The 26,135-nt window shown below is 58.0% G+C and overlaps 1 protein-coding gene across 1 annotated transcript in view; it reads left to right on the top strand.

Moving 5' to 3' along the window:
- The first annotated feature begins 5,335 nt into the window (after positions 1 to 5,335).
- NTN3 (netrin 3) overlaps positions 5,336 to 26,135 on the top strand; it is a 32,905-nt gene continuing 12,105 nt past the window's right edge. The window contains exons 1-3 of the mRNA XM_027737973.2: positions 5,336 to 5,983; positions 14,877 to 15,875; positions 22,600 to 22,788. Of these exons, the coding sequence (XP_027593774.1) occupies positions 14,906 to 15,875; positions 22,600 to 22,788 (1,159 nt within the window). The 5' untranslated portion in view covers positions 5,336 to 5,983; positions 14,877 to 14,905. The remainder of the gene's footprint in view (positions 5,984 to 14,876; positions 15,876 to 22,599; positions 22,789 to 26,135) is intronic.

Genomic DNA, 26,135 nt, shown 5'->3' with positions numbered 1-26,135 from the left:
AAAGATGAACCAAGCGTGGCTGGAAAGGGCCGAACTGAGGTCTTGCAGCTCAGGAAACCGATGTGAGAAAGAAAGAGAAACAAAATCGACTCCTGACCCCACTAACTTGCTGGGTGTGGGGACCTGGGACATGTTCATTGTATTCAGCATTGTCCAGGGATTTCTTCACTGTAAGCAGGGACGTGCAAGCCCCTTTGTCATGGGCTGAGAGCAGCCACAGGGGGATAACACAGAGCTGGAGATATGCTGGAAGAGCAGGACCTGGAGTGCCTGCGGAGCTGCAACTTCCTGGGGGCAGAGAGGGTGTTTGAGGGCAGTGTCGCACATCGTTCCTAGCCTCTGCACCACCTTTCCATAGCACGCCCCCAGTCCAAGGCTGGGAAGGACAAGGGCACCAGGACACGGCCTCAACACAGACTGTTGCAGGTTCAATATCTCTCCAGCTTTCCCCTGGCTCCACCTTACTGGGGCACTGCAGTGCCTTGGGCTGCCCCAGCTTGGCCTTGGGCTGTTAACTAAAGCTCCAGCACCATGCCTGACCTGTGTAATGTTAATGCTGGGGTGAGCAGGGGCAGGGTAGGGCACAAATCCATGTAACATCACTCTGCAGTCGTGTTATATGCTGGAAATGTCAGAGATGGTCACTATGTTCCTTTTCCCCAAGCCACACTCACAGCGTACCTTTCAACCAACAATCCATAACTCCACCAAGGTCTGACTCTTGTGTCTGCCTGGAAATGGGTATTTATGTCAGTGGTGAAATGGTTCATGTATAAATGAGACTCGAGCCCCAGATGCTCAGCTTTCCCCTGGGAGGGGGAGGCAATAGTGTGTTTCTGCCCATGGCAATGTTGTGCTGATTTTACACAGATTCATAGGGGTACCCAGACCTGAAATCCCCACAGTGACCTGCCCCCATCGACCTTCCTGGGTGGCAAAGAAGAGCTGTTATGGCCCAGAGCAGTGTTGCTGGTCCCCAGGGAAGGCCCATTTGGGTTGTCCCCATACCCCCACAGTGCTCAAACCTTGAGTGCTGCCAGCACCTGGACCCCAGGCTGGGCAGGCAGCCCAGGTCTCTGTTCTCCAGCTGTGCAGAGTGAGAGGAAGGACTCAAATGCACCATAGGTGCGCTGGGCCTGCAGGAAGGCTGGTGGTGAGCAGGAGGGTCAGGGTGGAGTGGGCAGACCCCAAGAGCTGCTGAGGCTCTGGAGAGCCCCGAGCCGCTGGTGTGATGGAACATGGCAGGATACCTGGGACAAAGCATACCCCATGAGGAGGGTGTCTGTGCCTCTCTGCACACCCTGGTAAGGTCATGGTTCGGGTCCTGGGGACAGCTGCTGTGACCTGCACTCCAGAAGAAACTGGGTGTGGGGACAGACTCTGAACACAGGGTGGGAAGGAAGATATGTCTGCCAGGAGACTGGGAGTCTGGAAAGGGAGGCAGATGAGGTACCCTCAGAAGAGTAAATGGCACAGAAAGAAGGGAAACATGAGAATTATGGAATCACGCTGAAGATGACCCAGTGGCTGAAATGAGACCCTCCTCTGCCACTGCACAGGAAGAGGGGCCTGAGGGACTAGCCAAAGAGTCCTCCGTCTGGCAGCAAACCTCTTCCTCCTCCAGTGAGGAGGTCAAAGAAGGACGTGGGGGAGCAGTAAATAGGGTGTCTTCCCTGCTCGCTTGGAAACATGAGCCTCCAGCCCTCGGAGCCATGCCGACCCGGTGGGATGGGGCTGGCGCTGCCCGCTGTGACACGTTCTCCAGCCGGGCGCTGGTTACAGTCGGGCTCACCCGCCAAGCGGCCCGGCCTTGCGGTGCGTGGCCTCCTGCGCCCACCGCCGGTGTCCTGCCCTGCCCCGGGACAGGCGCGGGGGGACCCGAGGAGGGGACGGGGCCGCTCCCCCGGTACCCGACGGGGCCGGCAGGGGGCGCGCGAGCGCCGCGCACCGACCACCGAGGGGACCGGGGAGAGAGGGAAGAGAGGGGATCCGGGAAAGAGGGGAATAGGGATCTGCTGACAGAGGTGACGCGCTGTGCTCTGGTCCATAGGGGAGATCGTGGGGGAACCGGGGAGAGAGGAGATCGGTGGGACCGGGTTCCTCTAAGTGTAGAGAGGTGGATCGTTGGGACCGTGGATAGAGTGTGTTACCCGGGTTATCTTTTCCATCATTTCTGTATCTTTTTAACCAGTGGAGCTGCGGGCACGATTGGTTTCCAGCTTGTCGTCTACTTTTTTCCCGTTTTCTCTCTTTTGGCCCTATTTTTCCCGTTGCACGAGTTATCGTGGGATCGGAAAGACGGAATCGGGGGTACCCGGGGAAGAGTGGGACCGTGGGACCGGGTAGAGATGGCGATCATGTGGGATCTGGAAAGAGGGGATCGGGGGGACCGGGGGGACCGGGGAAAGAGGGGAGATCGGGGGGACCGGGGAAAGGGGGGATCGGGGGGATCGGGGAAAGGGGGGATCGGGGGGACCGGGGAAAGAGGGGAGATCGGGGGGATCGGAGGGGATCGAGGGGACCGGGGGGATCGAGGGGACTGGGGGGATCGGGGGGACTGGGGGGATCGGGGGGACCCGGGGGGATCGGGGTGCCAGAGGGACCTGGGGTGATTGGGGGGAGACAGAGGGGCTCGGGGGAGCCTCGGGGTATCGGGAAGCTCAGGGGAGCCGGGGGATATGGGAGAATGGAGGGTCCTGGAAGGAGCTGGGGACACTCGGGGCACTTGGGGAGCCAGGGGGGGTCTCGGGGGTCCAGGAGTTCCTGGAGAAGTTGAGGGGACTTGGGAGGCTCAGGGGTCTGAGGGAGCCAGGGAAGCTGAGGAGCTCGGGGGGATTGGGGGGCTTGGGAAGCTGGGGGAGCCAGGAGGGTTTGGGGGATTCAGGGGGCTTGGGGAGCCTGGAGATCCAGGGGTGCCTTGGGGGGGTGTGGGGGAATCAGGGGGAGCCACGGGAGCTTGGGGGCTCAGGTGGGTCCAAGGGAGCTGGGGATCCAGGATGGCTTGGGGGAATCAGGAGGGGTCAGGTGGGGTCTGGGGCTCAGGGGTCTCAGGTGCAGGGTCTGAGCCACTCTGTGGACAGAAAGCAACGACCAAGGGAGTCTCTGCAGGGCTGGGCTGGCTGCAGTTGCCGGGGGGGTTGAGAGGACGAGGTACTGATGTCAGCGGGGCTGGGAGGGGTGTCAGCCTGGGGGAGAGATGGCTCCAGGGAGATCTTAGAGCCCCTTCCAGTGCCTAAAGGGGCTCCAAGAGAGCCAGAGAGGGACTTTGGACAAGGGCCTGGAAGGACAGGACAAGGGCCAATGGCTTCCTACTCACAGAGGGCAGGGTGAGATGGGATATCGGGAAGGAATTCTTGGCTGTGAGGGTGGTCAGGCCCTGGCACAAGTTGCCCAGAGAAGCTGTGGCTGCCCCATCCCTAGGAGTGTTCAAGGCCAGGTTGAATGGGGGCCTGAGCAATCTGGTTTAATGAAAGATATCCCTGCTGTGCAGTTGGACTGGATGATCTTTAAAGGTCCTTCCAACCCATTCTGTGCTCTGTGTCTGCCCCAGCTGACTTGGTGCCGGTGCTTTTGCTCCAACAGCTCGTGGATGTCTGTGTCCTTTCAGCAATCCTTCATTGACTGAGAGGCCTGGCTGGCACCAGACACTGTGCCTTCATGAGGCAATGGATGCAGAATAGCAGCTTGTAAGAGGCAGAGCTTCCTGCAGACACAAGGGAGACAAACCACACAATCGATTTGCCCTCTTCTTCTCCCTGCCCAAGAAGGCAGTGAGCACTGGGTGCCCTATTCATGGTGATGTTGGCATGCTGAGGGACACCAGCAGGGTCTCGCAGTCCGATTCCTACCTCAGTGAGTGTTCCATCCCTGCTGATGTCCATGGCATCCCCCTGTTTGCCAAAGTCAGATCCACATCTTTTTCTCAGGCTCTTCATCTTGCAAAGAGGGAACAGTGGAAATGAGGATTCAGGAAATAGCTTGTGCCCATCTCAGCTAGGCTTTCACTGTCATGAGACCTCTGGACAGCAGTCCTAGGACTTCTCCATATGGTGGCCAGCACCTCTAGCATCATGTTTGGGTCCCAGGATGGGGAAGTAGGGGGTCCAATGGGTGTGAAAACAGCAGCACCGCGGTTGTGGTGACTCAGCCCGCCAGCTCAGCACCACCCTGGAGCAGCCCACCCAGACTGGCTCAGTATCACAGCTCATATTCATGGTTGTCCTCATGCTTTCTGGCTATCTGACTCTTCAAATGCACAAGTGTCCCCGAGAGAGACGGGGGGGCTACAAGACACCTGTAGCATTGAACTTGGAGAGCCTTGAGGTTCCCCTGCTCACGGCCCGGGCCTCCTCTGTTCTGTCACCTGATGGCTTTGCCCTTGTTTATCTGTGTCCCTGCTGCTGAAGAAGGGGGGAGATGTGTTTTGTGCAACAAGGCAGAGAGCAGCAAACAGCATTTCCCCTGGGGCTGGAGGCCAGCTGGGGTCTGCGCCTTCAGCGAGCATCTGCCAGCCGGCTGGGAGAGCTGCTCCTGCAACCTGCTGCCCCAGAGCAACAGGATGTGGGTAACGAGGGTCCTCCGGGAGCAGGGTGATGGTGGGTGGGAGCTTTGAACATAACGGGTGAACACTGTGCTGGCACGTTGCCCTTCTCCCCACCGCCAGTGCTGTCCTCAGTCCTCACATCCACTGCCACAGCATCTACAATGTGAGGGCTGCAGGGCTGTGAACACGACCGCAGTGAAGGAGGGGATCCAGGTCCGGGTTTTCTGCTCTCCTCCATCACCTCACACAAACTGATTAAATTAGTTTCACCTTTTTCCTGCCCCACTCGCAGGTGGCCTGGGGATGGCGGGGCAGCCCCCCTGGGGCAGCCCGGAGGCAGCTGTGCTGGGCACGGAAGTGCCCCATTCCTTCCCCCCCCCGCGAAAATCAGAGACCAAGGGCGGCCCTGGTGCAGCAGCGCGTGAAAAGCTCCCGCACTACGGGATGGATTGGAGACTCCAGCCTCCTCCATAAGAGGAGCTGCTCCCGCCTGGTAAATCCCTCATTTGCTTTGGGAAACCAAGGGAGGATAACCGGCTGCCTCCCTTGCGGCGCCGCTGAGCCCTCGGCGCGGTGGGCTACGCCCCGCAGCCCCCCGCACACCGCAGGGATGGACCCGCGGCGGGCTCGGCGAACTCCCGGGGTGCGGCGGGGCCGCCCGGGCGGCAGGTGGGACCGCGGCCACCGGAACCCCCGCAGTGGTGCCCGGCGGGGAGGGCTTCCCGGCGGTGGGGCGGCCACCGGGACACCCGCGGGGAGGGCTCCCCGCTCCCCGCCCGGCCCAGCCCTGCCCGCTGGGCTGCCGGCGGGGCGGAGGGCGGAGGCAGGGCTGGCAGCGGCGGCGGGCGGCGCACACGCACACACCTCCCTGCATGTGATTAAATGGCTCGAAATCTGCTTCTGATTTCCTCGGGGAGGTGACTTTTCCCTTCTTTTCAACCCGGGATTTATTGGAGCCTTTTTACTCCGCTTCCAGGCGGCGGTGGGGGCTCAGTTTCTCCAATTCTTGCTTTTCTTTTCTTTTTTCTTTTTTTTTTCCTAAGGTTTTATTTTTTGTTGTTGTTGTTTTCCCTTTCCTCTCCTCTTCACCCTCCCCTGCCGCCTCCCCCCCTCCCTCCCGCAGCCGAAGCAGCCGCGGGCGGTACGGCGGAGCGGGTGGGAGCGCGGCCGGCTGCGGGCACGGCGCTGGGACCCGCCCGCACCGCCGGGAGCAGCGCTCCCGCTTTCTACTATTTCGCCTTATTTTGCTCACACACACACACACACACACTTCCCTGGAAATTTTGTTATTATTGCTTTTTTCCCCCCTTTTCTTTACTTTTTTCCTTTCTTCAGCCCCGAGAAGGGGCTGCCCCCGTCCGCTCCGCCGCGGCCCCGGCTCCTCTCGCCGCCGCTCCCGGACCTGCCGCCCGGACCGGCCCCGCTACCTGCCCGGCCGCGGTAAGCTGCGCTCCCAACTTCTCGGCGCTTCCTGCTCCCGCTCTCCTCCTCACCGCTCCCTCCCTCATTGCCTTTTATTCCTCCCTCTCCCCCCGCACTCACCCTCCCTTTATTTCCCTTTCTATCCTTTCACTGCCGAGAACGGGACCTCCCCGCAGCGGGGCCGCCCGCCCGCTGCCGAGCCCCGCTCCCGGCCCCGGGCAGCTCCGGCCGCGGCCGCTCCGCGCTCTGGCCCGGTTCGGACCGGCCCGGCTCGCCTCGGCCGCCCCGCAGAGCTGGCGGGGGCCGTGCGGGTGCTCGGCGCTGTACGAAGCCCCGCGGTGTCGCAGCCCCGGCCCTGCTGGGTGCGGGCGCGGTGCGGGCAGCGGCGGGAGCGCTGCCAGGCCGTGCCTGCGATGCCAGCCCCGGCTGAGGGACACGGGGCGCACACGTGCTCCCCTGCCCGCAGCTCCCGCCGCAGGCCCTTCTCAGCCCGGGAGGGCTCCACCGCACAAAGCCACCTTGGCGGCCAGCATCGCCCTTGCCACCATCCCAGGCTTGGGGCTATCGTCGGTCCCTTCCCGGCACACGGAGAGGCCCCGTGGTGGCTCAGAGGGTGGGTTCCCTCTGGAAACAGCCCCTGCGTGATGGGCTCAGCTGCTCTGCAGTGCTGGGCCGAGCTGAGTGAGACCCTCGGCACCCCCAGCCCCCTGCCCTGGGTGACAGCCGGGGTGAGAGCAGCCTGGGCAAGGCACACGCGAGCGGGCGGCGGTGCGGAGAGAAGGGAGGCTGGGCTGCGTTTGGTAGGTTTGCGTTTGCTTTCTTCTCTGGGAGCTGCTGAACCCTCATTTCCTCAAAACGCTGTCCCACCCACAGCTTCCCCAGCCCACTGGAGAGTGGGTGGGTGGAAATACCTTTCTTGGGATAAGGAGTAACTGGTGATGGGGGACGTGGTGCTTGGCAGTCTGCTGCCTCGCCAAGCATGGTGGGTGAGGAAGGCCCCGTGGGCAGGGGCAGGAGCTCCTCTGGCAGTGCAGTGGTCCTGCTGGCTTGCTGCTCATCTGGGCAGCACTTGGGCATGGATGCTCCTCTCTCTGGGAGCTCACCCCACGAGTGTATGGGATGTGAGCTGGGCTGAGCATCCCCATCTCCATCTGTGCTGTTTTTGTTGGACTGTAGCTGGGCTGAGATGATACTGAGCGTAGACCAGGATGTGCAAACCCCACATGGCTGGAAATGCCACAGGTCCTTCTTCCCTGGCCAGGTTTGCTGTTGCTTGTCTCTGAGCCAGGAGAGGCTGGAGCTCTCTGTAACCGGTGCAGGGGGATGTGGCTTCAGCTGTGCTCTGAAAACACCCTCCAAGGTGTTTGGGTAGATGGAGGACAACTTTTTTTCCTCTCTTTCTATAGTATCTCATTTACAAAACAGAGGGAGCTGCTGTGCTGCTCTACTCACCTGGTTGGAGCGGGCTGGTGAGGGGACAGGAGGTCCAGCAGGCCAAGAGAAGGGTGGGCTTTGGGGATCCCAACACCCCTTCCTCCTCCACCTGTGTGTGGTAGGAGGAGGGCAAGGTGGGTCCCTGCAGAGAAGAGAGCAGGTGTAATGCCAGGTTGGGAAAGAGCTGAGGTGTGTCTGCAGCCTGTGGAAAAGAGAAGCCAGGCCTATGGATGCAGCTGAGCATGAGGAGCTCACCAAAAACGCAAACTGCTAGGCGTCAAGGTTGAGGAGCATTTCCATTGTTCCCTGAGCACCAGAATATGATGCCTTCAGCCTGGATCAGCCAGGACTGAGCTCCCACCTTGGTTGGCAGAGGTGTGCATCCAAGAGATGTTTCCCAGCCCTGAAGAAGGAGCTGAGCACCAGTGCAGACCTTGGGGCGCGTGTTGAGATGCCTTCAGCAGGGAAGCAGCCTGCCGTGCCGAGGGTGTCCGCAGCACCTCTGCCTCCTGTTCCCCCACCCTGTTAGTCAGGCCCCGCTCCATAAGGAAGCAATTATTTTGTGCCCCTTCGAGCCCCTCCCTGAGCCTGCGCAGGACACTCGTGCTCGGTATGGAAACGCGACAGATTTTCCATATTCCTCTTTGCCCCGTGATGTTTAAAAACGTACGTGACAGCTTCTTCCAAATGCTGCAGGCTTGGCTGGCACTCAAGTAATAACAGGCTGTGGGACACCAGGGGCATGAAATATCGTACCAATAGCCAGAGAAGAGGTGAAAAAAAACAGAGATGTCAAAGTGCAGCATGTTTCCGGCCCGTTGTCGTGAGCCATCCTCTGCCCAATGTGAGAGATCTTTCAAAGCCGGCCAAATGTTGTCATCTCTGAATACCATTTTAAATATTCATCCAGACTATTTTCAACATCTGTGCCCGGCATGTTGGGAAAAGGCAATGAGGGACATTATGGAAACCAGATCACTTTATTCCCATATGGAGTGGAAAGGGGTTGAAGCAATGAGGACTTCTAGACTGGGACTGCATGACTGGACTGCATGAGTTCCATGCATCTGCGGGAAGCAGTGGGAGGAAAATCCTCTGCACCTTGAAGGATGCTGCTGGGAGCACTTGACAGAGCCAAGCACCGTTGCAGGAGTGGGTGAAGGGGTTCAGAGAGCTGGGCTGCGATTAGAGTTGGGTAAAACAACTGGTCAAGCTGTAGTAGAGGTTAATAAATAGGGTAGAATAAAATCATAGAATACCCCGAGTTGGAAGGGATCCACAAGGATTATTAAGTCCAAATGCATCCAGACAGTGCTTGCTGCTCCTGCAAGGTCAAGGGCTCCAGATGCCTCCTTGAGCTGCTGTTGCACTGGAAGCATGAGGAGGAGATCTCCAGCTTGTACTGGCTGGGGGGGTGCAAGTGTTGGAGCAAAATGATTTCAGCTCTGCATCATATGGGTTATACCCTGCTGAAGTCTCTCCTCCTGGCAGCAGGACCACCTCTACCCAGGACCAGTGGTGAGCAGAGAAGGCATGGGGGACTCAGCAGGGCACCCATGCTGGGTGCTGGTCCCTCCTTTCTGTGGTCAGTGTGGCTTATGAGTTAACAAAACTGATGAGCAAGGATGTGTCCAAGCATCCCACCTTTGACAGCTCCATGCACATGGCTGAGTAGCCTGGGGACTGTTTGCTTCATGGTGGAATTCTTTTTTTCTTTTATTTTTTGGTTGTTTTCAATAACCTTGGAAATTTGGGCTCCGTTTCTGCCTTTTGTAACATCAGGCTGCAACTAATTCAAGCCAGGCCAGATCCTGACCACAGGTATGCCAGTGTAAATTTGAATGGAGTCGCTTACGTCTTGGTTTGGCCTGATGTGAATGGAGTTACTTCGGGCCAATGCCAAAGGGCTGAGGTCAGAATCTGGCCCATCCTTTCCTGCAGTGTAATTTGTACACGTCTCCTGGCACCGCCGGGGTATCGTATGGCTTGTGTCATTCTGGCTCCGACCCGCCAGAGTGCGTTTCAGGATCTATCACCCCGAGTGCCTGCTGCAGGAAGACGCTGCCGTGTAATTGCCCCCGTGAGCTGTGCCTTCGGGGGGCTGAAAGCCCGAGGGGCTGTGCAGAGAGGCCAACTCTGCGGATGTGGGTCTGTGAGCGCTCAGGAGCTTCTGATGCTTAAATGTCAGAAGAGAGGAGAGAGTCTGTAAAGGAAAGTGAGGCATCTCCTCAGTGCCATTAGCCATGTCCCAAGTGGGCACTGGTTGCTCCATTAGTGGCTGGGAAGGCGATTAGCACTACCAGCTGCACTACATCCCTCCAGCCTCTCCCTGCCTCCGGAAAGCCGAGCCTGGACCAGCACCTTGGCTGCATGGGGTTTTTCCTTTCACTTTAAATACTTCTCGGTTGTGTTTTTATGTCCCAGAGACACATGGAATGATTTATCCGTGACTGAAGCACAGTTTGGTCCTGATGCATTCTGCTTGTTGGTGAGGGAATGAAGCTTCCCCTAGCTGGCATTGGCATGGTGGGTGAGGGACCTGGGTACCCAGAGACCCCCCCCCAGCCCCCCAAGATGGGTCTTATTCATGGTCTGGGGCAGATCTGCAGGGGGTCACTCCCACAGCATGTGTGGCAAGGGAGTGCAGATGCCCTCATTAGGAAGGACCCATAATGAGGTGGAAAAGTGCAGAGTGTGGTAGCAGGTACATCCTGGTTAAGGGACATGCTTTCATAATTTTTGCCTGGTTACAGCTTCTCTGAGCACATCATTCCTCTTCTGCTTTGGGTCCCATCCCATTCCCCTAGTGCCCTCTTGCTCAGATGGCACCTGAGGTGCTGGTGGGCTTTACTGGGTACGCCACATCTTAGGGAGGATACAAGCACTTTGGATTTAGTTGTTGGACGCCCTTAAGTAGTCAGGTCCTTTGGTCCTTGCCCAGGAATCTGCCTGCTGCTCCACAGCTCTGCTGTGCAATGAGGAGCATGTTCATGCCCCATGTGGTTGCGTGGCTCTGTCCCTGTCCCACGCTGGTACCCAGGACCTCACCCCTGTGCACAGGGTGATGCAGCACCTTGTGGGGACCAGTTATTCCTATCTCAGCCAGTTCCAAGTAGGGCCACATGCTTTCCTCAGGTGATGCGAGTACCCCATGCACTGCACTGTCCTGGCCCAGAGCAGAAACCCATCCAGCTGGACCATGTCAGCAGTATTGGTGAGAAAAATTGGGGGGAGCAGTGCAGGTCTCTGGCAGGAAGGAAGCACCATTCCCCTGTCATCCCTTGGGGCGTTCCGCCTCCCCTCCCAGGCAGTGCTGGCTGCTCAGCTTTAGTCACTGCCTGCCCTCTAAGCCCACATTTTCGCAACAGCAGAGCCCCGCTCGCCTTCACCTCTGCTTTAATTAGAGAAGGCTGCTCTGGTGCAGCAAAGGTCCTGGGATCAAATCTGGCAAATAACCCCCTTCCCTCCCTGTCTCGTGTTGTTTCACTTAATCCTGTAATTACCTCGGCAAAGCTGCCGCAGCCCCTGGTCTGCTGGGTGGTGACCCTGGGCCTGCCATAGGCACCAGTATCTGTGTTGTGGGAAGTTTGCTCTCCTTGCCCTGCCTCACCTGCTGCACTTGTCCTGTGCATTCTATTTTGGGGACCAAGCACCCACCCCTTGGCTCAGCATCAAGAGACCTGGAGCTCCAGGCATGCATCTGTGCCCAGCATCACACTCAGCAGCCCTGCCTCCTGGAAAGACGATGGGAAAGGAACCCACAGTGGGCTGGAGCATCGCCCTGACAAGTCTCTCACAAGGCAGGAAAACGCTGCTGGTCGCTCTGGGAAGCGTGTGGCTGTAGGGAGAAGGGGTGTGGAGGCGTTGGATGTGGTAGCTAATTTTTTTTAAAGCACTTCTGAAGCACTCCGGCGGAGTGACTTCCTTCCAAGCCGCACGGCTGTTAGCATTCCCCGAGCAGAGGAGTGAGGAAATCGCCCACCTCAAAAATGCAGGCGCTTCTGGGGAGGAGCTGGGAGGGCGGCCGCTTCCTCGGGAAGGGTGAGCCCCGGCCCGCGGGTGCTGCTGGTGGCAGCGAGCCGACAGCCACAGGAGAGCCTCGCTGGGGACACCTTCGGGATGTTGTCACTGCAAAAGGCAGTCCGTCACTTATATCCCTCCTCGTGCCAGATCCAGGCATATGCTAGGCTGGATTTGGCACCGAGGGGTCATCCCATTTCTCTCTGCTTAGTCAGCAGCGTCTCCATTTGAACTGAACCGGGGGCAGCAAAGATGGGAAGTGGCAAAGGGGGCACATGGGGGCTGGGGAGAGAAATACCCACTCCCAGGCCTCTCTGGCAGCTTGCCGGCACTCCCAGGGTCATGCTGAATATGCATAAAAGGGAGCAGATTGTAGCTTGCCCTCCTCTCCGATACGGAGGTGAGGCCCACGGAGACCACCGGCCCTGGCTCTCTTTCAGTGGGATAATGGGGTGAGCTGAGCACGGAGTGTGCGTGCCTGTGTGTGGTCCTGGGGATGATAATGATTTCCATTCATGCCCTGCCTCTGCAGCACCGATGCACTGCTGGGTGAGCCTTGGCTCCCCGAGGGCTGCTCCCTGGCAGCAGAGCCCCCAGAAGTTTGGCATTGAATTGCAGGGACTTGGTAAGACTGGCAGGAGGGACAGAGCATCCCATCAGGGCAGGGAGGATGAGCAGCAGATGCTTGTGCCCCCCACACAACCCAAAAACAGGGGTAACCCTGTCCTGGGTCCTAGACCTGCTGCCTCAGTGTTCATAGTTCCTTCACCTCTGGGCTCTCCCCTGGCCACCAAAGGTGCTGCTGCTGTGACTCTCCCCTGGCCAGGGGTTTCCCCACACCTTTGTGTCTTACCAGATAGGGAATTAGAAGACCTTTACAGGTGGTATGCTTGAGCATGTCCCTAGCCCTGTCACCTTGCTGCCACATAGCAGAGGGGCAAAGGGTGGAGGAGACTCCTCCTTGGCAGGGTTTAGTAGGTACCTTGTTCTATACATCTCGAGTCCCCCTGAAGTGGATGGATACAGTTGCTGAGGCACCTCTGGAGGTTTCACCTCTCTCTTCCTGATGCAATGTTTTCCTACAGGGTTGTCTCACACTACATGCTGCCCTAGGGGTGGTGGGATGGGAGGTGGTGGCAGCAGCACCTGACAGGGTCCCCTCTGTGGGGTGTGCTGTGGGATGGAGATGATGGGGGGGCACTGGCAGCATCACAGGGCTGAAGGTGCTGTGCTGACCTCTGCAGGAATGTGCACGGCCAGGTCTTGCTGGGCACTGAGCAGGGTCCATCAGCACTCTGCAGCCCCCTTTGCTGGGTGTGAGTACAGGAGCAGGGCTCTCCTGGTGGGCTGGCAGGGGCTCTGGCTCACTGCCCACTGGTCCAGTTGGGATTGTGCTGCGGGATTAACCAGTTGCAGCCTTTGCTCAACAGTCCCTGGACAGGCAGATACCAGGGAGCTGGCAGCAACCATGGCTTCATCTCCTGCCCAGGAGGCAGCTGCCTGCAGTGGGGCTGATGGTCCCTGTGGGCTACCTGCACCAGGGGATGCTCCTCACTGCCTGGTGCTTGTGGCACGATGCCTCCTCTGCTTTGATGACTGCTGTGTCCCTGCAGTCTCCAATCCTGCAGCCACACTCCTCATGTAGGTTGTCAGTGCTCCAGGGACAACATCCTTTGTCTTGCTGGCTGCCAAGTCACCGAGCCATGGGCTGACATGCCCCCGAAAGGCTCTGCAGCACTGCCGTAAAGCGGGGACTGTGCTGCTGGGGGGATGCAGGGACCACCAAGGGAGCTGACGATTATTCACCAGTGAGCATCAGCTTTTCCAACAACAGAGGATTAATCAGTGAGGAAACAGCATGGAAGTGGCAGAGTCAGGTTTTGTCCTGGGGATGATGTCCTAGGACAGGCCAAGACCCCTGTCCCTCTTGCCCCCTCGGCAGGCTCTGGCTGCTGGGCTGAGTGTGGCTGCGCAGGGAGGAGCTTCCTCTCATTTGTGGTTTGGCAGCCTGGAGAGGCAGCTTTCTTCCACAGTCATAGATCCTTTTTCTTCGCAAAATGGAATAACAAACAAAAAAAAGTCCTGAATCATTTGAAATGGGCTGTCCCTTGCAGCCTCCTTTGGCCAGAATGGGCAGCTGAATGGGCAGGAACAGCATTGGGGCTGTAGGTGGGGGGCAGAGCTGGGGATGCTGGGCTGGGCTGTGCTGCTGGCACAGAGCTTCATTCCTCAAAGTGAAACACAAATCCCAAGTCATCCTGTAAGGATTTATTAGTGGAAGAGGGGACAATGAGGGGATTCCTTCCTCCTGCCTGACTATGGCATGGGCTGGTAGAGGCTGAAGAACTTGGCTTTGGTTCAGCACAACCCTGTAGGATGGCAGGGCTGATGCCACCCACCCATCTGGGCAGCTCACGTGTCTGCCACCAGCTGCAGTACTCAGGGCCGTTCTCTGGTGATTGCATGAGCCGTGGCCACTCACACGATGGGATGTGGCCAATCTGCATCGTGTGGGATGTTCCTGCTGCAACCAGAGCTAGCAGAAGGGAATGTGACCTCCCATCCCTCTTCCACTCTTTGAGCCAGTGACACAAGAGATGGGGTACATCCCCTAGGAGCCACTCAGCTCCTTGGTCTTGTGCTGCAGCTGCTGGGAGAGGAGCCCACCCAGGCCCTGCGTTTGGTCCTGGCCTTTCTCTCCATCAGCTGACAGGCCAGACGCAGACCTGGATTTCTTGGGGGTGAGGCCAGAATAACCTACTTTTGCCCCTGGAATTACACAGGTAGCGTGGCAGAGGAATTTGGTGGGGATCCAGCCCCTGACTTGGAGAAACCACTGTGCCATGGCCAGCAAGGAAAGTGGTGCTGTGCCTAGGAGCCCAGGGCTTCATCCCAACAAGCTCCTCCTGCCTTTTGCAAAATGTGCCTCCAAGGTGTTTTTACTGCTGTTCCTTTCTCCTGCACTGTCAGGAGTTGTTTTGTGCTGCGGTTGGATAACTTGGAGTTTGCAGCTCCTATTGCAGCTGGAAGGTCTCCCCAGCTATTCTCAACCACCAGCCCTTGTCAACTGTGCAGTGATGGGGTCTCTGAAACTGTGTGTGACAGCCAGGGCTGCTGGCAGGCAGGAACATTCCTGTCACCCCAGGATGGTTTGTCAGAGGCCAGAGAAGGGCTGTACCCTGATTCCAACCTCCTCTATCCAAAGCTCACCTCCTTTTGCCGTTTCCCAGGGTATTGCACTCCTGCTGATGAGCAGTGAGGGATTGGTGTAGATAAGGCAGCACAAAGGGATCACCTCCCTGCCCCACTCCCAGCATGATGTATCAGTGAATGTGGGGTGGGAAGGTGGGCACAGGTGAAGGACCAGCCATGGGGGTGTTTCCCATCCCTTACCAGTCCCCCTAACATGGGCTCGTGACAGTGCCAGTGCTATTCACTCTTGTTGCTCTTCCTCCAGGGAGGAGCCACTTCCCTCACCCCAGGAGGATGGAGATCCTGCAGCTCCTGCGCCTGCTCCTCACCACTGCCATGCTGGGCCTCTCTCAGACAGTGAACCCCTTTGTGGCCCAGCAGACCCCCCCAGACCCTTGCTACGATGAGAGCGGTGCTCCTCGCCGCTGCATCCCTGAATTTGTCAATGCTGCCTTCGGGAAGGAGGTCCAAGCCTCCAGCACGTGCGGGAAGCCCCCGACACGGCACTGCAATGCCTCAGACCCCCGCCGAGCCCACCCACCCGCCTACCTGACTGACCTCAACACTGCCTCCAACATGACGTGTTGGCGCTCGGAGACCCTCCACCACTCGCCCCAGAACGTCACCCTCACCCTCTCCCTCGGCAAAAAGTTTGAGGTGGTCTACGTTAGCCTCCAGTTCTGCTCGCCTCGGCCCGAGTCCACCGCCATCCTCAAGTCCATGGACTACGGCAAGACCTGGGTGCCGTACCAGTACTACTCCTCCCAGTGCCGCAAGATCTACGGCAAGCCCAGCAAAGCCACTGTCACCAAGCAGAACGAGCAGGAGGCCCTGTGCACCGACGGCCTCACCGACCTGTACCCGCTCACCGGTGGGCTCATCGCCTTCAGCACCCTCGATGGGCGACCCTCCGCCCAGGACTTCGACAGCAGCCCTGTGCTCCAGGACTGGGTGACGGCCACCGACATCCGCGTGGTCTTCAGCCGCCCGCACCTCTTCCGCGACCTGGGCAGCCGGGACGCCGGGGAGGAGGAGGGCGGGGGTGCCAGCTCGACCCCTTACTACTACGCGGTGGGGGAGCTGCAGGTGGGCGGGCGCTGCAAGTGCAACGGGCACGCGGCGCGCTGCGTGAAGGACAAGGAGCAGAAGCTGGTGTGCGACTGCAAGCACAACACGGAGGGCCCCGAGTGCGACCGCTGCAAGCCCTTCCACTATGACCGGCCCTGGCAGCGCGCCAGCGCTCGCGAGGCCAATGAGTGTCTGGGTAAGGGGCTTTCAAATATTTTTTGTTTCCTGGGGCTCAAATGCTACAACAGGTCATTGGGGGAGGAATTGATGGGTGCTGAGCCAAAGCGATTGTGCTTGTCTGGAGAGACTGGGGAGCATCCCCCTTGCCAGAGGACTGGGAAAGGCTCAGGGAGACCTCATTGCAGTTACAACTTTCTGGGGAGGGGCAGAGGAGGGGCAGGCCCTGAGCTCTGCTCTGTAGGGACCAAGGACAGGACATAGGGAATGGCCTGGAGTTGTGTCAGGGCAGGGTCAGGTTGGATCTCAGGAAAAGGTTCTTCCCCCAGAGGGTGGTTGGGCACTGAACAGGCTCCTCAGGGCAGTGGGCGCAGCCCCAAGACTGCCAGAGCTCCAGGAGTGTTTGATGATCCTCTGGGGCACAGGGTGGGACTCTTAGGGATGGGCCTGTGCAGGACTGAGGGTTGGACTCGATGATGCTGGTGGGTCCCTTCCAACTTGGCATATTCTGTGATTCAGTGAACCATTCACCCTCTCTTTGCTGCAGGTGTCCCCTCAGAGGTGCAGTGGTTCAGCCATGAACCAAAGCACCAAAACCCTCCCAAAAATCACAGGTGTCTTTCAACTGGTCAGCAAACCTTAGTGTGGGATGCCCTTCTGCAGCGTTTCCCTTGGGCAGCAAACCAGTTGTCCCTGCGCCTGAGAGGCAACTGCAGTGTCCCCTTCAAGATGTGCTTGGGGACAGGGAGCAGGCAGAAAAACCTGGCAGGGGTTGAGGAAATACTGGAGATATCCTAATTTGACATTTCATCCTTCATATGCACTCTAGTGTGGTGGTTTTAGCTTGTTTGTCCTTGCAAAGGTTTCCATGGTCATAAAAATATTGTCATCAAAATGAAACATTTCCAAAACATGAAACTGGTGTCGCTTGGCTGTCCCACTTATGAATCTTTGTGGGATTTTGGTGGAGATTTTTTGCCTTTTTTTCCCGGTTTGGAATGGGGCAGGGGGATGCCAGAGTCCTGCGAAGGTCTGGGAGAGGGAGGAATAGCCTCTCACTCCTCCTGGACTGGAGCCCAGGTCTCAGGGGGTGGTGGGAGGATGGAGACAAGGGAAAGCTGTACCATTAATCAGCCTCTGAAAGGCTCAGTGATGTGCCAAAGGTCAGAAGGACTTGTTAGTATTTGTGATCGATGCCTTGTTGAGATCCCAGCTGTCTGCTTCAATATATACATGTTACAGCAGATTTCTTCTCAGAATGGCTGAAAAGGCAGTGGATTCAAAGCAAGTGCTAGAGCTGATGCTTTAAACCACCTCACGCACTGTGGGAATGTATCAGCCCTTGTGTTTTCCCACTTGTCTCAGAAAGATGAGAGCTCACAAAAAACCCTCCCTTCTGCACCCTGCCCAGGGCTGCTGCAGGTCGGGCAGGGGAGGCCTCCAGCAGGCGAGTGAGCCCATGGAAACCCCTGGGACAGAAGGGAGACCTCGACCTGCTGGCTGCCTCCCTTGTGCCATCCCACACAACATCTGCCTCAGCACCACATCCTCCAGTAAAGCAGTGGGACAGCAGTGGGACAGCAGTGGAGGTTGCTCTGCCGGCACATATGGGGTTAAACCAGAGAGGGCTTGTTTTGGGGGAGCATCTGCAGGTTTTCTGTCCATCTCGTCCATGGCGAGGTGAGAGTCCCGCGTTGCAGAGTGTTTCTCTGAGCATCCTGCCCCCAGCTGCAGATCCCGTCCCCCTTCTGGCAGATGGGGCTGAAAAGATAAACGAGGGAGGGAAGAGGAGGCGGGAGCGCCGCGTGGTCCCTTCAGCCCCCCGCCCCCCCGACAGCCCCGCACACAAAGAGCCTTCCCCGAGCTGCGTGTGAAAGTAGTTTTTTCCTGTTGATTCGCTCCCCTCTTTCTCCCTTTCCCCTCTCGGGCTTTGTACCCTCTCTGAAGGGACCTGAAAGAGCTTCTCCATCACCCGCCTCCGAAGGGCTTAGCGGCTGAAAGCTGGATTAGCTCCCCAAGCCTTCCCCTCTGTGCCTTTCAACAATGACATCTCCCCAGCCAGCACGAACAGACGCAGCAATTAGCACCAATTAAAAGGAGAGGCTGCCCGGGAAGTTCCCTTTGCTCAGCCTGGAGGCTGTTCCGGACTCTGTCCTGCGGTCGGGCATCGGTGATGTTGGCTCGCGGTGGTGGATGTCAGGCGTGGCTGGGGAGTGGGGAGGAGGAGGAGAAGGAGGGTGGGTGGATGCAGGAGCTTGGCAGCTGAGGGGCAGGATAGGGAGTTGCAGCACCCCGAAAGTGAGTGAGAATGGAGCCGTGGAGCTGGTACAGCTTCAGGTCATGTTGGGGTGTGTCACCTCTTGACTCTGTGCTCCCCAGCACCCTGCCTGGGGGTTTGTCTCCCTCCAGGGCATGGGAGTCTGCCTGCTATAGCATGAGGACAAACAGATGTCCTATAGCATGGCACAATGCTGGGACATCCATTTCTTATTTCATCAGAATTTGTCTCTGGGAAATGCAGACATGAAACAGCCCAGTGCCACCTGAGGCCTGAGCATCAGCACAGGACACAACCCCACTGTGGCTGTGGCAGTTGTGGGGACATGGCTGTGTTAAGGGGGTCAGCGGGAGTTTGGCAAGCAGGCAGGTTTGGGAATGTCACAGCCAGGACAGTGGCAGTGGATTTGCCATGCTGCAGGCTTGGCAAGAGGGCACAGTGCTGCAGGGTGCATGGCCCTGTGCCTGGTGGTTACAGGGTGTGGCCATTGGGCCAAAGGCACTGGGGTTCTCCTGATACCCTGTAAGGGCTGCATGTCCCACAGGGAGCTTGTCCTGCTAATATTGGGATGCTCTGTGTGCCCTCTGGTGTGCCCAGGGCAGGGAAAGAGGGACATGTGTCCCCCTCTGTGTGTCCCCCCCAGCTTTTAGCCCAGGACAGGCTCAGTGAAGGATAATCCCAGCAGGGAGGCTGGCAGGAGCAGGATCGCCAAATCCCGGGGACCCCCACGTGATGCAGCAGCTTTATCCTTGCAGACTCTCACCTCCTCCTCCCGGCCACCGCTGCCGGTCCCGGCCTGCACCCGTGAGCTGCTGGGGACAGCCCGGTCACCCCCTCGACAGCCCGGCCCCCAAACACCCGGCCTGGGGAAGGACGGGAAGCGGATTAGCACGAGGCAGCCACTGGAAGTAATTGATGCACTCGCTGGTGATGCGGGAGCTCTTGTTCCCTTTGTGGCCGCCGCGGCGGGAGCACTCCCCGGAGCACCAGAATAATGCCCGGGCCTTGCTTTGATCCGGGGCCCCGGCAGGGAAGGGGCTGCGCTCTCCTGGGAAGACCTCGCTGGCTAGTGCTCCCTCCACTTTGGGCCGGGGGAATGTGGTGGTCCAGCCAGGATGCCAGTGCCTGAAAACACCAAACTCCAGAGCAGTGGTGGGATTTGGAGGATCACGTGTAATTCCCCTGTGTCCTCTGCCCCTTCCTGTATGTGTTTGCCCCTTCCTTTGTGAGTTCCCCCAACGAGGTTCTCCGTACCTGCTCCCCAGTAGACTGGAAAGCCAGTGTGTTCCCAGCACCACCAGCCATGGTCCCTCCCTGGGGAGAGCAAGGGGAAGGCGATAGCTTTAGGAGGTGGGCAAGCAGACAGCATTCCTCTGCTGCCCCTGCCTGGGCACCTGCGTCTCATGGGGTGCAGTATCCCAGCAGATCTGGGGTGCAGGGGAAGGCAGCCACCCTGGCAGATGGGATTAACACGTCTTTGACCATCCTGAGTCCTGCTCCTCCTGGGATGGGGCAGGAGTGACTCAGCCTTGCCCCTCGCAGCCCCTTGGGTAGGGCTCTCTCCTTCTGCTTCTCCTCCTGCTTCCTGGCAGCAGCAGAGTGAGCCCCGGGCCCTCTCTCCCAACACCTTCCCCAGGATGGAGGGGCAGTGTGGGTGGGAGGGAAGGGGCTCCTTTGGTCTGGGCTCCCATGCCCAGAGTGGAGATGCAGCCTCAACCTGCCCCGTGTCCCAGCCAGGCTCTCCTCCAGCCAAAGCAGGGGCGTAGCTCGAATGTGCTGCGGGTTGGCAGCGGCAGCCAGTCTAGGGTTTCACTGATCCAGCTGCCTTCCCTAATTATTCCCAGGGAACTTGTAGGGGCGGTGAGCCCCACTCCTGCCCTGTGGGCTCCATCAGCTGCCACACGTGTGGCGCGGTGAATGGCACTGCCTGTCCCGTGCCAGGGTCCGTCCCAAAGCGCCTCGTGCCATCATTCCAGGCTCTCCATCCACAGAAGCCCAGAGGAGGAGAGGTTTTGGGGTGGCTGTGGCCTGGGCAGGGGTTCAAACATTATCAAAAGGGAGACAGAAAGTTGCTCCATTGCAAGGTGTCAACATTTAATTAGTCTATTATTGCAAATTATTAGATCTTGTGATTGTTTAATTGATCATATGATTGTTTAATTGGGCATACTGTACAAGGGCGGAAGCGAGCTGCCACATAATTAGCCCCAAACTGTGCAATTAAATTCTTATTAATACCCCAAACAGCAGGGAACATTCAAGCCTTTAATTAGTGATTAACGGGAGACAGACAGAGCTTGCAAATGCCTCAGCTTGAGGAACAGTGAGAGTATTTAGCCGGGTAAGGGGGACCCGTCTGCCCGATTAGCGCTGGATGGCTGCGCTGGGGGGTGAGGAGACGGTCACGCGTGCTGCTGTGACCCTGTCCCTGGGTGGGGACAGCCACCCAACCCTGCATGGCCAAGCCCAGCCAGGTCCCCGTGTTGGCTGGCCAGTCTGGCTCCAGAATCCTGCTAAGGTGGTGGCAGTTTGCTGACACCCGGCCCACAGCTGCCTGAAGGAGAGGGGACGATGCTGGGCAGCAAGGGGAGGTTTCTTCTCTAAAACCCAGCTCCTGGTAGGATCAGAGGATCTGCAGCATGTTCCCAGGGAAAGGTGGTCCTGGGGCTGCCCAGGACGTGCTGGGATCAGTGATGCCAGGAAAAGGCCCCAGCCAGTTACTCCCTCACCAATTAAACTGGAGGCAGAGAGGCACCTGCACCAAGGGTGGTGAATCATTTACCCAACTCTTCTCCTCCGCTGCCCATCGCCTCCCTCTGGGCTGCCAGCCCCTCTCCTTCCCCAGAGGATGCTGGGGGCATTCCCAGAGGGACACAAAGCTGCCTTTTGGTGTGACCCAACTTGCCTTTCAGTGCTGCAAAGGGATAACATGGACCCTCTACTCCCAAAAATTGCTCCTTTGCCACAGTTCTGTGCAGCTGCCTCAGTTCAGCAGCAAAAACCACCTTGGTTTGTCCCTGTCCTGTTATCTGGAGAGTGCAAGAGCATCGTGGATGTCAGGATACTTCATTGTGTCTCTTTTGGCCCTGACAAAGCCCGGCTGAGTGTCAGCATCCCCCGCTCAGCAGCATCCTGAAGTGCCTGAGACTTTGGGCTGTATTTGCTTCTCTCCCTCAACGTACCACAACCCAGAATTTGCCTCAAAAATCTTTGTTTTCCTCTAGCACCAGGGAAAAAAAAATAGCTCAAAAGGCACAAGCCCCCAAAGGCACCTACGGCTGCACCGGGTGTTATTTTGATGCCTGCCATGTGATTTGTCACTAATCTCATACCATGGGGGGAGCTCCAGGGGCAGCTGAGGTTTGAGCGCGTGGTGCTGGCACCAACCTTCCGCTCCACTCAAGCCTCCAGAAAAGCTCTTTTTTACAGTTGGGGTTTGCTCCGGCTCTCTTCCCCTGGCATCTCTGTGGCCCGAGTGCCAAAGTGGGCGAGGGAGTGTTTGATCTGTGTGGGGTGAAGCTCCCACTGGCGCTGCCGGCCGTGGGGAGGCAACTTCACATGGCCGCCAAGCCAGGCCTGGACAGTTAAATCCGGGCTGACACGTTAATGAATTTCACAGTACGCCTGGAAAAACTCTCACCCAACCTCAATTTACCGGCATGGGGAGGGGGCCGGGGCGGGGGGAGCAGGGCGCCGCGTTTTGCCGAAGGAAATCTTGTTCCCATTATCTTTTTGCAAGTGTTAAGTGGGAACGGGCAGTGCTTTGCCTTTTTATCTCGCACACGTGGAATCGGCTGGGGGGGCCCTGTGCTTCCTGGGGCTAATTTGTGTGTGCACATGTAACAGTGTGCAGATGTTTCTGTGCACAGCTGTACGTGTGGATGACTGGGGCTGTTTTGGTGCACGTCCATGTGCATGCACGTTCACATGTGCACGTTTGTGTGCACACACGTGTGTGTGAGCACACACGGCTTGCTAGGTCGGTTTCTTTGTGTATGTGGTCACGCACACAGGGCAGAGCCTTAAACACAGAGAATTCAGGGAGATGCTGTCACACACCCTGGCATGAGGTGGGTGGTCCTGCTGGAAGGCCGGGTGAGCTCTATCACCAAAGCCAGCTGCCAGGGAAGGGGCAGGGGGAACGGCGGGGCTGCAGGTGCCCAACTGGCACTGCCAAACTCCCTGGCTGCACCTCTCAATCCCACACTTGCCTGCCTTCAGCCAAATGGTGCCCTCTCCCTGCAGGTGCCCTTTCTGCTCTGCCCTGACCTCCTGGCACCGGCCCTGTGGGGCGATGGATGCTGCACATCTGGACGGCACACTGGGACTGTGCTGTGCTGTGCTGTGCCCATCCTGCTCCCCAGCACAGCCCCCAGTTGCCATGGGGGGCACCAGGGCAGCTCCAGCCCACCCAGGGGGTCCCGGGTTTCACCTCCAGTCCTCACTCTCTGCCCTTCCCTTGCAGCCTGCAACTGCAACCTGCACGCCCGGCGCTGCCGCTTCAACATGGAGCTGTACAAGCTGTCGGGGCGCAAGAGCGGCGGCGTCTGCCTCAACTGCCGGCACAACACGGCGGGGCGGCACTGCCACTACTGCAAGGAGGGCTTCTACCGTGACCTCAGCAAGTCCATCACAGACCGCAAGGCCTGCAAAGGTGAGCTGGAGGGTCTCCATGTGGGCAGCAAGGGTGAGAGAATCTCTCTCGGCCTCCTTGTTCTCCCTGCCCATCCTTGGCATATCCCTTTGCTTGTAGCCCGGCCGGTCACTCTGGCAGCTGCAGATCACCTCCAGCTTCCACCACCCTGATGACCTCTGCCACCCCAAGGGCACCAGGGAGGGATGTTGCTTTGAGCCCAGCGTGTCCTCGAGGGGTGGGGAGGATGACAGGCAGGGAGCTGCCAGGAGCCCATCCATCCCGGGAGGGTCCTGATGTAGTGGCAGTTTCCATCTCCATGGTCAGTGTTTGGAGAGATGCTGGGCAGGTGCTGAAGTCAACATCTGACTAAATATGCTGGAATCCTGTCTCTGATATGGATGTTGTCTGGGACATAGCCATGCTTGGAATGTGAGTTCCCTGCTCTGAAGGCCTGGGGATGTTGGCGGAGGTTCCATCGGACCACACAGGGTGCATTTCAGCTATGGGGTGGCTCTTGGGACCTGTTTGGGGGGGATGCTGAACACCATGGTTCCTGGTAGCTGTCCTTGACCTGGCCAGGAGCCATGCTGGCTCCAAGCCATCAAGCTGCAGCTTGACCTCACAAGGTTCCCAGCCGGTGCCAAACATCATGGGACCTGCACCTCTCCTCTCTCTCCTCTAACTCCTGGCCAAGCCTGCCTGGTTCCTCTTCCCTGTCCCTGCTCAGCCCATCTGCAGAGCCTTTTTCAAAACAGTAGTTTCACCAAAGAATTTGAGGTAAGGAGACACCTTGCCTGTCCCCAAGGACTGGCAGGATCCAGACTGGAACATCAGAGTCGGCAGGAAGTCAGCCACAGCTGTTTAGATGCTGGGATTTCATCCCTGATCCCTATTTTTCCATCTTAGATTGCTAGTCCCTCCTGGAAGGGAGCACAGTGTCCCCCTCTGATTCCTCTCCGATGCATTTTGCAGCTGTGTGGGCACTGGGCACCTTCGCTGCTGCAAGAACATGATACTCGTGTGTTTATGTAGGGCCTACAGGAAGTACTGGAGCTGGTTTCAGACCATTAACACTGTGGCTGCAGACCTGAATGGAAGGATTTGACTTTTGGGGTTCCCCTGTCATGTGCAGTAGTGCTGTTGGAGGTCTGGCTCAGCTGGGTTGGGATGCAATAGGTGAAGCCCTTCTGTTGCTTGTGCTGTGTGAGCCGCCCCAGGCTCTCTGCATCCTTGCTCATCCCAGGAGTGCTTGAGCTCATCCCAGGGAGCGGGGCTGAACAGCCACTGGTGGGAGGGGCCCTGCCTGCAGTCAGCTCCTTAGCAAACATTGAGCTAATCATTTCCAATCACCTGAGCAGCTGACCTGACAGGTCCCACCTCACAGCCCATGTCCCCAGGGACCACGTGCTGTTTCCACCCGGTGGCCTCAGCCAAGCCATGTCACAGGGGCGTGGCAACCCCTGGAAGCACCGAGGGTTTCCCCTTGATGAAGCTTGTGCCAGGTGGCAGCCAGGCCCCAAAGCCATGCCAGGTGCCAGCATTCTCGGGGTGACACTTGAAGGGACTGGGAGAGAGGAAGAGGAGGAGGCAGGACAGGGCATGCATCCTGGCAATCTATGGAACAGCATCCAAGATCGTGTCCCATTCCTGGGAGGGGTCCTGGCCCTGGCTGAGGCCAGGGATGGATGGCAGAAGCCCTCAGCTCCTGCTGCAGCACCACCAGACTGGGGCAGCTGCAGCAAAACTCCCTTTTCCATGAGTGTTCAAGTGCTGGGGACTTGTGAGCTCACCCCCAATGGCACCGGGGCTTGGGAGGCACTGGGGTGGCTGTGCCTCACCCTTCGGCTTCTGTGGGCAGCACCTAACCTCCCGCTCTTCCCCAAAGAGGAGTCTCTGCTCCTCTTTGGATTAGGGAGGTTTAGGCTGGATATTAGGAAAAGGTTCTTCCCTCAGAGGGTGGTTGGGCACTGAACAGGTTCCCCAGGGCAGTGGTGATGGCCCCAAAGGCTGCCAGAGCTCAAGGAGCACTTGGACAATGCTCTCAGGCACATGGGGAGGTTGTTGAGGTTTTCCTGTGTAAGGTTAGGAGTTGTATTCAATGATCCTATTGGGTCCCTTCCAGCTCAGGATATTCTGTGATTTCTCCTACTTGTGCTCCTGATACAATACTGACCAAAGTGGAAGCCCTGCAGGCATTTGCCTCCCCAGGGGCTCTGGGGACCCTGGTGCCACCTCCCTGGTCATTGAGGGCTCAGTTTCTGTTCCATACAGGAAAGAGAGCACTTACCAAAAAGTAATAATAGAAAAAAACCCCCAAAATTAATAAAGCAAGCTGGATTTGTCTGGGAGCAGGGAGGACTACTGGATACAGCACAAGTATATGGGACCGGGGACACTGCAGGCACAGCATTTCCTACTCGGCTGTGGCTCAGGTCCCTCTGCTTGCAGGGCTGAGGATGGAGGAAGCATCCTCCATCCATGGCTGCTTCCGTCTGCCTGTATCCACCATTTGTCAACACAAGTCCTGCTCCACCCCCCTCAGGGCAGGAATTGTGTAGCATTAAGGTGATGGAAAGCACCTCTGATCCGAGGTGGCTCCTCTGGATGGGACAGGGCAGGCAAAGCATCCCAGGATGCCCAGGAGTTAATGGGATGGGGTGAGGACAGATGCCACAGTGCAGGAGAAATGCCAACGAGCGCTGCCTGGGCTGAGGAGGGGCAGGGGACTGGGGGTGCTGTGGCAGGTCCCCCCTCCCAGACAAACCTCCATCCCTGTGCCAAGCCACAGGCAGGTCTCTGCCAGCCTGGGCAGGGGGTGCTGTTTCCGGAGGGCTGGCAGGGTTTGCCCATGGTTTGGAAGTGCTGCAAAGGCTCAGCCAAGCCAGATGAACATGTGCACGGGGCCGACCCCCGCCACGGTGCATATGTTGAGGAGGATCTGGCAGTGAAGACGGTACCCTGGGTCTGGGGAGCCAATTCCTGGCTCTGCCTCAGGGAACAAAGTTAATAATAAAATCCCTGATCCTTCTGCTACTTTGGCTGCCTCTCCTTCAGTAAAGCAGAGAGCATTTCCACCTCTTCCTTGTACTTATCCAGTGGTGGATCTGTTGGGATTTGGAGCTCTTTGGAGCAGGAGCAGGGTCCCAGGTGCTGGGAAGGGAGAGCTGTCACTGAGAGATATAGAAGTACACAGTGACAGAGATGTGACAACACAATTTGGGCTTGGTTTCTCCAAAGATGTGTCCCATACCTACAACTCAGGTATCTACACTCCTGCAAGAAAAAAAGAAAGAAAAGAAACAGCAAGGATCCTGACAACAGATGTTTAAAGCAGATGTGGAGCAGGTTGATGGGAATGGGGGGCT

The sequence above is a fragment of the Pipra filicauda genome, unplaced genomic scaffold, assembly GCF_003945595.2.
Source record: "Pipra filicauda isolate LSUMZ 115617 unplaced genomic scaffold, ASM394559v2 scaffold472_size498715_pilon, whole genome shotgun sequence".
NCBI lineage: Eukaryota > Metazoa > Chordata > Aves > Passeriformes > Pipridae > Pipra > Pipra filicauda.
The sequence above is the reverse complement of the archived record's forward strand: the minus strand, read 5'-3'. Positions and strand labels throughout refer to the sequence as shown.